An 18,887-nucleotide genomic window follows, 5' to 3' on the forward strand; every position below is an offset into this window, starting at 1 on the left:
CCTATACACTTAGACTCGTCTCTCACACAGACGGAATAGCTGACGACTTTGCGTCCCCTTTCGACGCATTCCTCATATTGCACCCATGTAAGCGATCACTGTTTCCCTGCTAACAACCCCCAGAAATTGCCGTCCATCCACGAAAACTTTTTCCCCAACTCAAACAAGCCATATCAGTCAATCATTATCTGCTAACCAATGCAGGGATGGGATGGAAAAGACACCATCCATGTACTCTAATAATAAACATGAAACTCGATAGCGCAAACTATTTTACACTAACTTGAACACCGGCCAACCATATGGCAGCATGTTTCCTCAATGTCAGTATCATAGCTAAACCACCCCTTCTCTACTTTGCGAGTATCATTGCGAATATGGATAGATGACTACATAGTACACCCATTCACAGTTAATTCTCGAACACTTAAATCATCAAAGTATACCAGACAGCGCTCTACATATTTCTAAGAACTCGAGCATAGTACTTAATTTACGATCCATCTCTCTGCGTATGGGAGTCACAGAGCATTTTCCCCGTCTTAGGGTAAAAGACCATCCTCACACAGTCTTTGACCAACCCGCCTTGCTGCACCGTTAGAGAATTAATCTCTAACTGATCAGCAGAAGATCCCAACACTCCACGTCTCATGAAAGAATAGAGCTTTCCGAGTCCTAACCCACCCAAGTGCACGAGATTTGTCGCGATGCCATCATGTCGAGCTGCGTAGCACTCCTTATCGATGTATAGTAAGAGATTTCAAAGTGCCGTTACCTAATATCATACAGTTAAGAAAAACAAGAAAAGACTTATTTTTATACATGATGGAGTTCGAGACGAATTGAGTTGGGCAAAATGTTACCTAAATCAACGAAGCTATCAATTATAAATTATTGTTCTACAGTCTAGGATCTGTACCTGGAAGATATTGGTGAGAGAGAGAACTTAAACACACGCACTCCTAACACTACAACGTTCTGCACTTAAAAACGGGCTATAGTATTAGATCGAATACCTTTCCGGCCTATCGGACATACATCCTCCTTCACAGTTTCTCTATGCTGAACTATCTTATCGAATCGTAAAACGAAAAAAACTAATTCCGTAAAACATTTACTTTACATAATACGAGCACAATATAGCTTTGCAGAGACGTATAGTGTCCACTGTTCATATCCGATCACAGTTCAGAAATTACACCATACGTGCATCAGGTCTATATAAAATGATGGTTAGCAGTGGGGGATACGTCTTACAACGAAACAGATAAACGCATAGCAGCAGCGTCCAACATGTGAAAATTACAAGTCATTCCGCCAGTAACTCAGTAAATACAACATATTCCGGGAAAATGTGTACACGTGGATTGTAGCGCGTCACAAGCTCACGCCGCTTAATTAGCTGTGATACTGAAGTCTCGATTTTACACACAAGATGCGACAGGGGCGATCGCATAGATCAGAGCTCGTTTAGATGTGCATGTCAAGTTTCTTCACACAGGAGATGGAAGTCCTCTGATGACCGAAAGCTTTATCGTTACCGATTGCAAGTAGACAGTGCTTTAAAACACATACGGAACACGTAGCTGTATACGAGTAGAACGCAGGCTATGTCACATGACTGATGCATCCGGACAGAACACTGGAAAAAAAATTGACCTTCATCAAATTATCCTTCTCTAGAATGAATCTGCCACCCATTAAATCGTACCTCCTTATAACTCCGTCTCAATCGATCACCTGGTCCAGTCTCTGTTATCCTTTAACGCAGATGGAAGTAAGTTTAGAAATGAATCGTTCTCTGTCATCCCAAAAAGAATCAAATACAGTAGTCAACTCGCTTGTATCACTGGTACCTCAATAGACATACAGTATAATACTGACTCAATGGGAAAAAAATTGACTGCCTCCCTTATTTCCTTCGTTTCGATGTCCACGTTTTCCCCGATTCCTCCTGTTGCCACATACTTGGTCCCATATACAAATTGTTCGGCGCGAATCAGAAGATAGGAAAGTACTTCCTCAATTTCACCACATTTGGGTCTAAATTCGGTCAATTTATACCTATTAGCTCCTCATTTTTCGCAATTCAATCGATTTTAGGACAGATCTACCCATGCGATCATGACATAACATCTAGTTCTGTGTTCTAAAATTGCTTGTAAGTGTAGCACAGCTGCCAACACCTATCCCAAACGCAGTGACGGGAGGGGGGGGGGGGGAGAGGGGATAATATAGCACTGTACTCGAATGTACGAATGTATGCAGTCACCTCCACATTCGGACATTCGGAGAGCGTTTGCTCTATTTTGTGCATGTCTGTGTATATGCACGCATCACGGACGGCTCTCAGGACCCAGTCCCATCCGCTGATGGACCAAACTTCGAACACAGAATACGTGTCTGGACGAAACGCGTGGTTGGTCCACCCACGAACCCTATCGCAGATGTGGCGGGGGGTGACTCCGTCTCCGAACATAGCTCCGTATATAAAGTCCGTGGCAGATCCACACCCGAACGTTAACTCGGGTGTGTTATATTGTGGATCTGCATCCCACCGCTTCGTACATTGCGTGTGACGGAACCACCTCCAAACCCTATCCCATGCGCGGCATATTGTGGATCTGCATCTCAATACCGATCCGGATATAACATGCGGTGGATCCACATTCGAACGCTAACTCGGGCCTACTGCGGGTGCCGTGAGCCGTCCATGATGCTCTTACAATGGCAGGTTATCAAGATTCAAGTGAGCTTGAGCGTTGTAGTCGGCGCACGAGCGATGGGACACGGCATCTCCGAGGTAGCGACGAAGTGGAGATTTTTCCGTACGACCATTTCACCAGTGTAACGTGAATATCAGGAATCCGGTAAAACATCAAATCCCCGACATCGCTGTGCCTGAAAAAGTTCCTGCAAGAACTGGACCAACGGCGACTGAAGAGAATCGTTCAACACGACAGAAGTATAACCCTTCCGCAAATTGTTGCAGATTTCATTGCTGGGCCTTAAACAAGTGTCAGCGTGCGAACCATTCAACTAAACATCAGAGATATGGGCTTTCGGAGCCGAAGGCCAACTCGTGTACCTTTGATGACTGCACGGTACAAAGCTTTACACCTCGTCTGGGCCCGTCAACGTCGAAACATGTTGCCTGGTCGGAAGTGTCTCGTATCAAATTGTATCGAGCGGATGGACGTGTATGGGTATGGAGACAACCTCATGAATCCATGGACCCTGCATGTCAGCAGGGAACTGTTCAATCTGGCAAAGACTCTGTAATGGTATGGGGCATGTGCAGTTGAGTGATATGGAACCCCTGATACGTCTAGATACGACTCTGACAGGTGGCACGTACGTAAGCATCCTGTCAGATCACCTGCGTCCGTTCAGACGAACTTGGGCAATTCAAGCAGGACAATGCAACACTCCACGGGTAAAGAATTGCTACAGAGTGACTCCAGGACACTCTTCTGAATTTAAGCACTTCCCTGGCCACCAGACCTCCCAGACATGAACATTATTGAGCGTATCTGGGATACCTTGCAACGTGCTATTCAGAGGAGTTCTCCACCGCCTTGTACGGGTTTATGGACGGCGCTGCAAGATTCATGGTGTCAGTTCCCTCCAGCACTACTTCAGACATTACTCGAGTCCATGCCACGTCGTACTGTGGCACTTCTGCGTGCTCGCGGTGGCCCTACACTATATTAGCCAGGTGTTCCAGTTTCTTCGGTTTTTCAGTGTATATTGCCTGTACCTTCCTTCTGTAAAGATAAACGATTGGCGTACTTTGAATACAATACGAAACTGCGAATAGGCATTCACATGCATTGCTTCACTCCACTGCATCCTCGTTGTAGTCAAGTACGATAATACATGGAAGATTCTAATAAATATTGCAACACATTTCCAACTGAAACAGATCTCCTGTTGGCACATTTTGGGAGAGACTATTCGACATTCTGTGCTTACCTGTATACGATGGACGGAGACACGCGCTTCCTGTATAGCTGCTATACCCATAGGGAACATGACGGCCAGTGCTATGTTGAGCACGTTGTAGTACTGAGACATTGAGAATATCTGCAACAGAGCGGGAGAAGAACGCAACCACAGTGAGAGTAAGACTGGAACAGAAACAGTGGTAACACAAGTACTTTATTTTAGTTATTATTGTTACATATAGACCCCTCTGATATTGCCCAACTAACTAGTGCTATTGTATACTACTACTTCCCATTTAAATCTGGTATTGTATACATCGTATAGCAATTGTAACTTTTGTCCTATAAATATATTCACGCTTGGAAATTTAGTGCCACATTAGGCATATTTTCAATTCTGCCATGAGAAACAGATTACCACTGCATAGCACCCACGAAATTACAACTTATACTCAAATTCTTCTGCTTTTAGACGCCTTTCATATCTTTAGACACCTTTCATGCCATGTATCCATGCCGACGAATTACCAGTCTACGTGCTTTATCGTCTTGTCATGACAACGGTAAGTCAACTGCTGCTAAAAAGTCCCACATACTCTACTGTCGAGAGCGTTTTACCTCTTGCTAGGGCCTGCTCAGGCGAAATACGCTGTTTAAAGGGGCAGCTATCTGCTTCTGCTCACATTGTCTGTGCCAAATCGGTGATTTCCGTACCACGTACCTTGTTAGATTTTAATTTGTTGTAAGTCTATCTAACTCTCTAGCTTTCATTTTCTCCTGCAAAGATTACGGAAAATGGCCTCTTTAGGAAATCATCTACAGAACTTTCCACGAGCTTCCAAAAAGAATAATACTGACATGGTGCTATGAGCAAAGAAGCACCCTCAAATACGGCAGGAATGACATCACATCGGAGCATTCGCAGTCGAAAGGAGACAGCTACGTCCCTTCTCTGAGTTGATCTTAGCATGGCTGACTGTCATTTCAGGATTCGACACTGACTTCTAGTTGTTGTGGAGAAAGCGCACAAAATATGTTTCCATTTGATTTATGTGAACGCCAGCACACAATTGAAAGGATATGCCGTAAATTTTGTGTGATTCCGACTAGCATTCGAAGAGAAATGGTATAATTTTATCCCGATGTTTACAATGAGCTGTAGCTCATCAGCACACAATCACCGGCCACAACCGGTTAACTCCAATCACCCCCCCCCCCCACCCCCGCACCCAAACCCCTCACCCCCCGGTTATTGTCTTGCTCTATGAAACGTTCCTTGCCAGTACGAAATCTAAACAGAGTCAGATTCCGCTTTTTTTTCATTTGTGGCTCATATTTCATATAAATGGGATGATTTCAGGACAATGAAAACCGGTGTTACAGTCTCTCATGAATTCATTGCTTAAAGTATAAAGTACTGACAGGCTTTGAACACAGTACTTATGCTCACCTGGTCAGGACCGGCGATATAACCCATTAGGAAGTAGGCCACGAGTGTGACCAGCAGCGAAGACCTCTCAATGAAGACAGCAGAAGCCAGCAGAAAACTCTTCAGATAGGCTGCGTGAAGCAGTTTATGGATTTCGGATCTGTTACAAGTAATGAGATTGAAATAATATTTTCAGTTACTGTGTATGTGTATATGTGTGTTTGTGTGTGTTAGAGAGAGGGGGGAGGGGAGAGAAGGGAGGGAGAGGGATTGAGAGAGAAAGGGAGATTAAGAAACCGCTGTGCTTACATGTGTCTTAGCCAAAATACTATTAAAACTTCCTTACTTGCATATTTATGACAGGCTACAGAAATTCTGCAATGTGGAACACACTTCAACATATCAAATATAACAATGCATTTGAGAATGTCATTGTTTTATTCACACAACTTTAACAAAGGCTGACTGAACTCAGTTCCTACCATATAGCCTCAGCGGACTCCCTGTACCATCTTTGTCAAACTAGACTTGTAAGTATCTAAACGCCTGTATACTTGACTTACGTTTTTGTTGTTGCTCTGTGGTGCTACGACATGTCCAGTATCTGTCTAAAAGTGGTCCAAGAATGAAGTAAACGGCTACTACTACTATTTCTCCTACCATAAGTAGGAGAAGTGTGAGAATATGCCTAAAATTTAAGGACGGTGGCCAAAATGATACACAATCGTTATTGTAAAATTGAACCAACGTCGATTTTGTCTGTTACTGCAATTCATAACAGATAAGTACGGAAAAAGATAGTAAAAAAGTGTTGGGACGGTAATGGTCAATTAAAACAAAATAATTTCCAAATGCGCCCGGAGCAAAAAGCCAATTTGTACTGTTGACTCTAACTGTTAGAGAAAATGACAAGAAGGCAAATTATTAAACGGTCAAAAACTGATAACTGACCCCCGAGTAATGATGGAGCCTACTGGGAATATCAATAACTCATTGTAATGCATGTGTATGAACAATTAAAAAAAGAGTTGAAAATTTTATAATCAATACTGCCCAAAGCTGGCTGCACATTCCATTCTGAGGCCATACAGTCGAAGTGCTTCTTCCGTAATAAAGTGAAAAGAATGTACTTTTACGACAGTAACATAAATACATGTACATTACCTAATCTAAGTTATGCGGAGACCTATTAGTGGAACTAATATTAGTGTTCCCACCCTTCGCCACCTTGATGGCTAGAACTCTGCTTTGGAAATTTTCAATGAGATGTCCGAATGTCTGTAGAGGAGTGGCACCCCATTCTTTCTCAGGAGCAGAAACTGGATTGGTTGGTTAATTTTGAAGAGGGGACCAAACAGCGACGTCATCGGTCCCTTCGGCTTAGGGAAGGATCGGGAAGGAAGTCGGCCGTGCCCTATCAAAGGAACCATCCCGGCATTTGCCTGAAACGATTTAGGGAAATCAGGAAAAAACTGAATCAGTATGCGGACGTGGGTTTGAACCATCGTCCTCCCGAATGCGAGTCCAGCGTGCTGACATTGCGAGACCTCGCTCGGTAGCGAAAACTAGAGAAGTCGGCGAAGTTGGTCTCTGGGGTCTACAGCGAAGTCGTTCTAATTCATCCCAAAGGCGTTCCATCGGTTTCAGGTCTAGCCAGACGAATCCCTATTAGGACCATACAGTCCATAAACCACAGCCTCACAGCAGCTGCCTTATGACAGGATTCATTGTCTTGATGACACAGTCATCGTCTCCAAACTGGCTCTCGACTGTACGCAATAGACAGTGCTGTGAAATGTGTTCGTGTCTACATTTAGTGGTTTCTTAAGCTAACTAAGGAAAGCACACCGTAACCTCGAATAACACCCGTAACAACAACACCTCAGTACTTCGTTGCTAGAGCTACACACGATGACAGCTAATATTCTCCAGCCATTCGGCGAGCCAAACCCTTCCACCCGATTTCCACATCGCATATCGTGGTCTATCACTCCAGATAAATGGTTTACAATCATCGAATGGGCAGTGGCGCCGCTCTTTACACAAATTCAAAAGTCCCTTAGCACTCCCTACGAGCAGTAGTGCATGGTACTGTAGGATTGCTGCACAACTCCCAATAATTTTATACTTCGTATGTCCCTTTTTCTTGTTTCTGTTCTTTTTTGGAAGCTTAATATATAACATGAAATATGTTACAATCAACTTCCTTTGGTCGTCCAACGTCGTATTGTCTCGAAAATGTTGCAGGGCGCGAAGCAAGCCCAGGGGGTTTGACCTCCTACCGGCAACTCAATTGTGGACAGCGCCCAGGCACGAGTCAAGGCCTGTCCGTAACAGCGGGTAACATCCTCGCCAATAAACTCTACGGAGGAGACTTCCCCCAGCTTTCTCTCCTCCTGCAACCTTAATATTGTAATCGAAGTAAGTAGGGCACGTCATTCCGCCACCTACGATATCAGCTGTATTGATATTTAAACAGCAATCATAATAATTGTGTTTCATTTACAAATTTGTTTGGAAGGTAGAAATTCGGAGCAAATGTTCTCATCAGCATAACTGTATTTTATATTTTTGTCAGTCGTAAGTAGAGCTTAGATTTAATGGTAACAGTGTGTCTTTTGGAAACGTGGTTGGAATATAGCGATTGTTTGTGTTACTGCAGGTGTAATGTTTATAAGGTAACTGAGTGTTTTAGTTCTGTGTACCACTGTTTAATATGAATTGCTGTATCAGATGCGTACTGGACAGCGAGAGCTAGCTCGTCACATAGCGTCTAGGTTGTGGAGTGCGAGTGCAAATCAATAGCGTCATTTTCTTTATTTTTGTGTCAGAAACATGCATAGCTGCACAGTTAACATTTCCCATAGTCTTTGACCAAAATTTGTCCACTTCCAGTCCATTTTCTGTCGCTTGATGGAAGTCTTCTGCAATACAGAAGGCTTAACACATGCTTTTGGTCTGTTATTTTTAAACTTAAGGTCACCTCAAACACGAAATGGATCCGTGTACCTGTAACTCTGGACCACCAAAGGCGACACGATAAGCATATCCACGAGAGTTGTGTATTTGAGAATGTGCTAATTGCAGAGCCCGTCTTTTATAAGCTAAACAACAAAATATAAGTAGCGCTCAAACGGGTGCGACATCGTCAAACAGTGCGAACCATGAATCGAATGTTAACAAATCTCCGTAATAAATCATGTTCAAGTGTTACTCACCACTCGTAAATATTTGAAGAAAGTCACATTTAAAGACCACAAAGATCTTACGATGAAATAAAATTAGTACACTAGATATATCCAGGTTCCATCCGCCAGTGTGGAGTAAACTCTGACGAATGAACTGCTGATTTGTTTACAGGTCAATGCAAATAGGATACTAGGTCACGCAATTCCAGTAAATTGGCGGCCGATGGCGTCTGGCCGCGGAGCTGGCGCCCAATAGGATCCCAGATGTTTGCCATTGAGTTCCGATCTGGCGATTTTGTAGCCAACACATTACTGTGAATTCACTGTCATGTTCTTCAACGACATATAAACTGCTCTGTTACTGCTTCATAACGACTGCTCTGTTTTCCACATCCCCGACGTGCTGCCCATATCCTCCACTGCTGATGCTGCCATCTTTCGTCTGCGAGTGGCTATAGCACGTTGACGTCGAACATAGAATGTGGTCACATTAATGCGACTGGACCGCGTACTTTCCTTAAGCATCGCGAGCCCACAACGCCACCTGGAAACATTCAATCTCGAGGTGGGCAGTGGCCATACTGTTTGACTAATCAGAGTGCATTGGTATATTGATTACTGAAAGCGAGGTGTAAACCGAAGTCAGCATTGGTGTATTTAACTATATTAATTCATTTATCTGTTGACTGCATAATGTATTTTACTACTGACGCCACATAACATTGCACAAGTGTATCGTTTTCAACTGGTACAACAACCGAGTTAGAAAACTGCTGCGGAAGCAAAGCGAACTTCGCAGCAAACATAAACGTAGCCAAAGCCTTGCAGACAAACAAAAATTACGCGAAGCGAAATGTAATGTGACGAGGGCCAAGCGAGAGGCGTTCAATGAATTCGAAAGTAAAGTTCTATGTACTGACTTGGCAGAAAATCCTAAGAAATTTTGGTCTTATGGCAAAGCGATAGGTGGATCAAAATAAAATATCCTGACACCCTGTGACCAAAATGGTACTGAAACAGAGGATGACAGACTAAAGGCCGAAATACTAAATGCATTTTTCCAAAGCTGTTTCACAGAGGAAGACTGTACTGTAGTCCCTTTTCTAGATTGTCGCACAGATGACAAAACGCTAGACATCGAAATAGACAACAGAGGGATAGAGAAACAATTAAAATCGCTCAAAAGAGGAAAGGCCCCTGGACCTGATGGGACACCAGTTCGATTTTACACAAGAGTACGCGAAGGAACTTGCCCCCCCTTCTTGCAGCGGTGTACCGTAGGCCTCTAAAAGACCGTAGCGTCCCAAAGGATTGGAAAAGGGCACAGGTCATCCCCGTTTTCAAGAAGGGACGTCGAACAGATGTGCAGAACCATGGACCTATATCTCTAACGTTGATCAGTTGTAGAATTTTGGAAAACGTTTTATGTTCGAGTATAATGACTTTTCTGGAAACTAGAAATCTACTGTGTAGGAATCAGCTTGGATTTCGAAAAAGACGGTCGTGTGAAAACCAGCTCGCGCTATTCGTCCACGAGACTCAGCGGGCCATGGACACGGGTTCACAGGTAGATGCCGTGTTTCTTGACTTCCGCAAGGCGTTCTATACAGTTCCCCACAGTCTTTTAATGAACAAAGTAAGAGCATATGGACTGTCAGACCAATTGTGTGATTGGATTGAAGAGTTCCTAGATAACAGAACGCAGCATGTCATTCTCAATGGACAGAAGTCTTCCGAAGTAAGAGTGATTTCAGGTGTGCCGCAGAGGAGTGTCGTAGGACTGTTGCTATTCACAATATACATAAATGACCTTGTGGATGACATCGGAAGTTCACTGAGGATTTTTGCGGATGATGCTGTGGTACATCGAGAGGTTGTAAGAATGAAAAATTGTACTGAAATGCAGGAGGATCTGCAGCGAATTGACGCATAATGCAGGGAATGGCAATTGAATCTCAATGTAGACGAGTGTAATGTGCTGCGAATACATAGAAAGAAAGATCCCTCATCAATTAGCTAAAATATATCAGGTCAGCAACTGGAAGCAGTTAATTCCATAAATCATCTGAGAGTACGCATTAGGAGTGATTTAAAATGGAATGATCATATAAAGTTGATCGTTGGTAAAGCACATGCCAGACTGAGATTCGTAAAGTACATGCCAGACTGAGATTCATTGGAAGAATCCTAAGGAAATGCAATCCGAAAACAAAGGCAGTAGGTTACAGTACGCTTGTTCGCCCACTGCTTGAATACTGCTCAGCATTGTGGGATCCGTACCAGATAGGGTTGATAGTAGAGATAGAGAAGATCCAACGGAGAGCAGCGTGTTTCGTTACAGGATCATTTAGTAATCGCGAAAGCGTTACGGAGATGAAGTTTCAAGAACATACCTTCACCGAGGAGTGAAGCAGTATATTGCTCTCTCCTACGTATATCTAGCGAAGAGACCGTGAGGGTAAAATCAGAGAGATTAGAGCCCACAGAGAGGCATAGCGACAATCGTTTTTTCCACGAACAATACGAGACTGGAATAGAAGGGAGAACCGATAGAGGTACTCAGGGTACCCTCCGCCACACACCGTCAGGTGGCTTGCGGAGTATGGATGTAGATGTAGATGTAGATGTAGACGTATTTCGTATGACCACTGTTAGTTGCATTACTTCATATTTTGTGTCTTGGTTTCAAGTGACCTAAGATTTTTAAGATAATTTTTTTACATCACAATAAGAACGATGCCATACAGTAAATAGTTCTATGACAATTTCGTTTGCATGCTCACCACATATCGTAGCGTAGCTAGTTAGATGGTCATATTTATCACAAGTGTTGTCTTCGTTGCTATCCTGATGATAATAGGTCAGTGGAAACTAGTAGTGAATGAAAGTTTATTTCATCAACAGCTGTTCCTGGTTGTTAAACATAACTTTCTTCTGTTCTGTGTGAGTACTGGTTGGTGGCTGAGAGTTAATGAATTAGGGTTGCCCGCTAATGATTGCAGTGGCTCGACGAGTGCTTACCACGGAGATTCACTGCGTCATCAGGGAGAAACAAGGTGCTAATATTACTAAGTACGTATTTGTAATTCAACTGCATATGAATGTGTATTAACAGTCGGCAGATCTTTTCTGGTATTTTTGCGTCAAGAAACAATAAAAAAAAGTGTGCAAACGTTTATTTTATCACCAAAATTCTTATAAAATGCTACAGAAAACAAGTCTCACTCTGCGTGCGAGGTCACTATTAGTACTTCCTTTTAACTGAGTAATACAGATGGGATAGTGTCACCTACTTTCTGGCCAGTGCGACGAGCTTGTCGAAGGGCCTCTCCCAGGCGTACATCTTGATGACCTGTATGCCCTGCACCAGCTCGTTCATCATCCGCATTCTCTCGTCGGTCCTGACGGCCACACGCTTCCGGAAGCGCGCTGAAAGCTTTCCCATATACGCTGTAAACAGGTAAAGAGGGCATATCAAAAAATGGTTCAAATGGCTCTGAGCACTATGAGACTTAACTTCTTAGGCCACCAGTCCCCTAGAACCTAGAACTACTTAAACATAACTAACCTAAGAACGTCACGCACATTCATGCCCGAGGCAGGATTCGAAACTGCCACCGTAGCGGTCGCGTGGTTCCGGACTGTAGCGCCTAGAACCGACCGGTTTAGAGGGCATATCAGTAAGCGTAATTCCACTCTCGCACAAAACAAGTTTAATGATTGCAGGTTGTCTTCTTCGTTTTACGGCCTATTTTCCCCCGCATTTGTACATATACAAGGTGTATAGGTTAAATGTCGTCATCAGCAACTGTGATAAAAGTCTTATCAAGACCCGACGCGTTTCATTTTATTCTAAAGCATCTACAGTGGTCGCTAAAATAATATGGCTTTTTCTCTTACAATTAAATTTGTTTTGATCATTAACACTTCGCTTGCTTTATTTATTACTGTAAACAGTTTTATTCTTTTCGTTACTCTCGGTTTTTGTGTTGTCTATGCCATTCTAATTCGTTTTCCGCGTGTACGTGTTGAATATTTGCATTTACACGCAGCAGTTTCAATGCATTTAACACATTTACATTTCTGTGTTGGGAAGTATCACTGTTCTCTTGTCATTTTACGGTTTTTTTTGTTTTGTTTTGTTTTGATAGTGGCGAAGGCGTCTGCTACCGCTCTGTGGGTATTTATATTTCTCGAGTAGGAAGAGAGAGAGATAGTTGTGTGTGTGTGTGTGTGTGTGTGTGTGTGTGTGTGTGTGTGTGTGTGTGTGTGTGACAGAGAGAGAGAGAGAGAGAGAAAGAAAGAGACAGAGATGTTTTTCCTGTAAAGTCCTTATCCCCCCTTTCTGTATATTACTTTTTTAAATTATTTTTATTTATATTTTTCTAGTTTGGGTAATTACCATTGTGTTTGTGTCTATGTGTGTGTTTCTGTGTGTATGTGTGTGTGAACGAAGCTAACATGCCCTTGTTCCTGGTTACTGTGTGTGTAAGTTACTGATTTATTAACGTACAGTGGTGGCTGATCTAGGTTGGCAATGTTGCCTGGTTTGTGATATTGCTTGTGGTGTCTATGGATGTTCTTCTTTCTCAACAATATGTTTTATTAGTTTAAATAGCGACTGATTGCTGATTTCTGCATGCTCATTTATTACTTGTGTTTCGTCTCTATTGTTGCTTTTTGATTTGGAAGTTTTTCTGTAAGTATATATCCCAGACACACTTATGTTGATCTCATTCGATGCACACAACATGTACTTCACAATCCCAGTCAAAGAAACAATTAAGACAATAGAATAGAGTGGGAGGTCGTCTCAAATTGAGGCAGGGGGCGAAAGACATTTTCTCCAGTTTGTCTGACGAACCGGTTTCAGGCTCTGTCTCAGGCCGATACTGATCTTCGGCCTGACATCGCTGCTTGTCCTGTTCCAGAGATAGCCCCTAAGTCTGCAAGATCCGGGTGGTCGCAGAGGGTGGGCTTACTGGTAGTTGGGCGCGTAATGGGGCCCCTTAGGGATATGGCAGCAAGAGAGGGGAAGAAAACCAATGTGCACTCCGTGTGCATACCGGGGGGAGTCATTCCAGATGTGGAAAGGGTCCTTCCGGTTGCCACGAAGGGTACAGGGTGCACTCATTTGCAGGTGGTCGCTCATGTCGGCACCAATGATGTGTGTCGCTATGGATCGGAGGAAAGCCTCTCTGGCTTCCGGCGGCTATCTGATTTGGTGAAGACTGCCAGTCTCGCTAGCGGGAAGAAAGCACAGCTCACCATCTGCAGCATCGTCGACAGGACTGACTGCGGACCTTTGGTACAGAGCCGAGTGGAGGGTCTGAATCAGAGGCTGAGACGGTTCTGCGACCGTGTGGGCTGCTGATTCCTCGACTTGCGCCATAGGGTGATGGGGTTTCGGGTTCCGCTGGATAGGTCAGGAGTCCACTACACGCAACAAGCGGCTACACGGGTAGAAGGGGTTGTGAGGCCTGGGCTGGGCGGTTTTTTAGGTTAGATGACCTTGGGCAAGTACAGAAAGGGCAACAGCCTCAACGGGTGCGAGGCAAAGTCAGGACATGCGGGGACCAAGCAGCAATCGGTATTGTAATTGTAAATTGTCGAAGCTGCGTTGGTAAAGTACCGGAACTTCAAGCGCTGATAGAAAGCACCGAAGCTGAAATCGTTATAGGTACAGAAAGCTGGCTGAAGCCAGAGTTAAATTCAGCAAAAATTTTTACAAAGGCACAGACGGTGTTTAGAAAGGATAGACTGCATGCAACCGGTGGTGGCGTGTTCGTCGCTGTTAGTAGTAGTTTATCCTGTAGTGAAGTAGACGTGGATAGTTCTTGTGAATTATTATGGTTGGAGGTTACACTCATCAACCGAGCTAGGTTAGTAACTGGCTCCTTTTACCGACCTCCCGACTCAGCAGCATTAGTGGCAGAACAACTGAGAGAAAATTTGGAATATATTTCACATAAATTTTCTCAGCATGTTATAGTCTTAGGTGGAGATTTCAATTTACCAGATATAGACTGGGACACTCAGATGTTTAGGACGGGTAGTAGGGACAGAGCATCGAGTGACATTATACTGAGTACACTATCCGAAAATGATCTCGAGCAATTAAACAGAGAACCGACTCGTGGAGATAACATCTTGGACCTACTGATAACAAACAGACCCGAACTTTTCGACTCTGTATGTGCAGAACAGGGAATCAGTGATCATAAGGCCGTTGCAGCATCCCTGAATATGGAAGTTAATAGGAATATAAAAAAGGGGAGGAAGGTTTATCTGTTTAGCAAGAGTAATAGAAGGCAGATTTCAGACTACCTAACAGATCAAAACGAAAATTTCTGTTCCGTCACTGACAATGTTGAGTGTTTACGGAAAAAGTTCAAGGCAATCGTAAAATGCGTTTTAGACAGGTACGTGCCAAGTAAAACTGTGAAGGACGGGAAAAACCCACCGTGGTACAACAACAAAGTTAGGAAACTACTGCGAAAGCAAAGAGAGCTTCACTCCAGGTTTAAACGCAGCCAAAACCTCTCAGAAAAACAGAAGCTAAACGATGTCAAAGTTAGAGTAAGGATGGCTATGCGTGAAGCGTTCAGTGAATTCGAAAGTAAAATTCTATGTACCGACTTGACAGAAAATCCTAGGAAGTCCTGGTCTTACGTTAAATCAGTAAGTGGCTCGAAACAGCATATCCAGACACTCTGGGATGATAATGGCATTGAAACAGAGGATGACACGCGTAAAGATGAAATACTAAACACCTTTTTCCAAAGCTGTTTCACAGAGGAAGACCGCACTGGAGTTCCTTCTCTAAACCCTCGCACAAACGAAAAATGGCTGACATCGAAATAAGTGTCCAAGGAATAGAAAAGCAACTGGAATCACTCAACAGAGGAAAGTCCACTGGACCTGACGAGATACCAATTCGATTGTACACAGAGTACGCGAAAGAACTTGCCCCCCTTCTAACAGCCGTGTACCGCAAGTCTCTAGAGGAACGGAAGGTTCCAAATAATTGGAAAAGAGCACCGGTAGTCCCAGTCTTCAAGAAGGGTCGTCGAGCAGATGCGCAAAACTATAGACCTATATCTCTGACGTCGATCTGTTGTAGAATTTTAGAACATGTTTTGTGCTCGAACATTATGTCCTTTTGGAAACCCAGAATCTACTCTGTAGGAATCAACATGGATTCCGGAAACAGCAATCGTGTGAGACCCAACTCGCTTTATTGGTTCATGAGACCCAGAAAATACACTCCTGGAAATGGAAAAAGAACACATTGACACCGGTGTGTCAGACCCACCATACTTGCTCCGGACACTGCGAGAGGGCTGTACAAGCAATGATCACACGCACGGCACAGCGGACACACCAGGAACCGCGGTGTTGGCCGTCGAATGGCGCTAGCTGCGCAGCATTTGTGCACCGCCGCCGTCAGTGTCAGCCAGTTTGCCGTGGCATACGGAGCTCCATCGCAGTCTTTAACACTGGTAGCATGCCGCGACAGCGTGGACGTGAACCGTATGTGCAGTTGACGGACTTTGAGCGAGGGCGTATAGTGGGCATGCGGGAGGCCGGGTGGACGTACCGCCGAATTGCTCAACACGTGGGGCGTGAGGTCTCCACAGCATATCGATGTTGTTGCCAGTGGTCGGCGGAAGGTGCACGTGCCCTTCGACCTGGGACCGGACCGCAGTGACGCACGGATGCACGCCAAGACCGTAGGATCCTACGCAGTGCCATAGGGGACCGCACCACCACTTCCCAGCAAATTACGGACACTGTTGCTCCTGGGGTATCGGCGAGGATCATTCGCAACCGTCTCCATGAAGATGGGCTACGGTCCCGCACACCGTTGGGCCGTCTTCCGCTCACGCCCCAACATCGTGCAGCCCGCCTCCAGTGATGTCACGACAGGCGTGAATGGAGGGACGAATGGAGACGTGTCGTCTTCAGCGATGAGAGTCGCTTCTGCCTTGGTGCCAATGATGGTCGTATGCGTGTTTGGCGCCGTGCAGGTGAGCGCCACAATCAGGACTGCATACGACCGAGGCACACAGGGCCAACACCCGGCATCATGGTGTGGGGAGCGATCTCCTACACTGGCCGTACACCTCTGGTGATCGTCGAGGGGACACTGAATAGTGCACGGTAAATCCAAACCGTCATGGAACCCATCGTTCTACCATTCCTAGACCGGCAAGGGAACTTGCTGTTCCAACAGGACAATGCACGTCCGCATGTATCCCGTGCCACCCAACGTACTCTAGAACGTGTAAATCAACTACCCAGGCCAGCAAGATTTCCGGATCTGTCCCCCATTGAGCATGTTTGGGACTGGATGAAGCGTCGTCTCACGCGGTCTGCACGTCCAGCACGAACGCTGGTCCAGCTGAGGCGCCAGGTGGAAATGGCATGGCAAGCCGTTCCACAGGACTACATCCAGCATCTCTACGATCGTCTCCATGGGAGAATAGCAGCCTGCATTGCTGCGAAAGGTGGATATACACTGTACTAGTGCCGACATTGTGCATGCTCTGTTGCCTGTGTCTACGTGCCTGTGGTTCTGTCAGTGTGATCATGTGATGTATCTGACCCCAGGAATGTGTCAATAAAGTTTCCCCTTCCTGGGACAATGAATTCACGGTGTTCTTATTTCAATTTCCAGGAGTGTATTAGATACAGGCTCCCAGGTAGATGCTATTTTTCTTGACTTCCTGAAGGCGATCGATACAGTTCCGCACTGTCGTCTGGTTGAAGAGTTTTTAGTAAACAGAACACAGCATGTTGTTATCAATGGAGAGACGTCTACAGACGTTAAAGTAATCTCTGGAGTGCCTCAGGGGAGTGTTATGGGACCATTGCTTTTCACAATATATATAAATGACCTAGTAGATAGTGTCGGAAGTTCCATGCGGCTTTTCGCGGATGATACTGTCATATACAGAGAAGTTGCAGCATTAGAAAATTGTAGCAAAATGCAGGAAGATCTGCAGCAGATAGGCACTTGGTGCAGGGAGTCGCAACTGACCTTTAACATAGACAAATGTAATGTATTGCGAATACATAGAAAGAAGGATCCTTTATTGTATGATTATACACTCCTGGAAATTGTAATAAGAACACCGTGAATTCATTGTCCCAGGAAAAGGAAACTTTATTGACACATTCCTGGGGTCAGATATATCACATGATCACACTGACAGAACCACAGGCACATAGACACAAGCAACAGAGCATGCACAATGTCGGCACTAGTACAGTGTATATCCACCTTTCGCAGCAATGCAGGCTGCCATTCTCCCATGGAGACGATCGTAGAGATGCTGGATGTAGTCCTGTGGAACGGCTTGCCATGCCATTTCCACCTGGCGCCTAAGCTGGACCAGCGATCGTGCTGGACGTGCAGACCGCGTGAGACCACGCTTCATCCAGTCCCAAACATGCTCAATGGGGGACAGATCCGGAGATCTTGCTGGCCAGGGTAGTTGACTTACACCTTCTAGAGCACGTTGGGTGGCACGGGATACATGCGGACGTGCATTGTCCTGTTGGAACAGCAAGTTCCCTTGCCGGTCTAGGAATGGTAGAACGATGGGTTCGATGACGGTTTGGATGTACCGTGCACTATTCAGTGTCCCCTCGACGATCACCAGAGGTGTACGGCCAGTGTAGGAGATCGCTCCCCACACCATGATGCCGGGTATTGGCCCTGTGTGCCTCGGTCGTATGCAGTCCTGATTGTGGCGCTCACCTGCACGGCGCCAAACACGCATACGACCATCATTGGCACCAAGGCAGAAGCGACTCTCATCGCTGAAGACGACACGTCTCCATTCGTCCCTCCTTTCACGCCTGTCGCGACACCACTGGAGGCGGGCTGCACGATGTTGGGGCGTGAGCGGAAGACGGCCTAACGGTGTGCGGGACCGTAGCCCAGATTCATGGAGACGGTTTCGAATGGTCCTCGCCGATACCCCAGGAGCAACAGTGTCCCTAATTTGCTGGGAAGTGGTGGTGCGGTCCCCTACGGCACTGCGTAGGATCCTACGGTCTTGGCGTGTATCCGTGCGTCGCTGCGGTCAGGTCCCAGGTCGACGGGCACGTGCACCTTCCGCCGACCACTGGCGACAACATCGATATGCTGTGGAGACCTCACGCCCCACGTGTTGAGCAATTCGGCGGTACGTCCACCCGGCCTCCCGCATGCCCACTATACGCCCTCGCTCAAAGTCCGTCAACTGCACATACGGTTCACGTCCACGCTGTCGCGGCATGCTACCAGTGTTAAAGACTGCGATGGAGCTCCGT

The 18,887-nt window shown here is 45.3% G+C and overlaps 1 protein-coding gene across 2 annotated transcripts in view; it reads right to left on the minus strand.

Moving 5' to 3' along the window:
• The window catches only part of LOC126334845 (ATP-binding cassette sub-family C member 4-like), a 357,709-nt gene that overhangs the window by 195,734 nt on the left and 143,088 nt on the right, over positions 1-18,887 (minus strand). For both annotated transcript variants that reach the window (XM_049997512.1, XM_049997513.1), the window contains exons 7-9: positions 11,858-12,014; positions 5,398-5,536; positions 3,976-4,086 (exon numbers count right to left, since the gene is read on the minus strand). In XM_049997512.1, the coding sequence (XP_049853469.1) occupies positions 3,976-4,086; positions 5,398-5,536; positions 11,858-12,014 (407 nt within the window). The remainder of the gene's footprint in view (positions 1-3,975; positions 4,087-5,397; positions 5,537-11,857; positions 12,015-18,887) is intronic.

The sequence above is a fragment of the Schistocerca gregaria genome, chromosome 2, assembly GCF_023897955.1.
Source record: "Schistocerca gregaria isolate iqSchGreg1 chromosome 2, iqSchGreg1.2, whole genome shotgun sequence".
Classification (NCBI taxonomy): domain Eukaryota; kingdom Metazoa; phylum Arthropoda; class Insecta; order Orthoptera; family Acrididae; genus Schistocerca; species Schistocerca gregaria.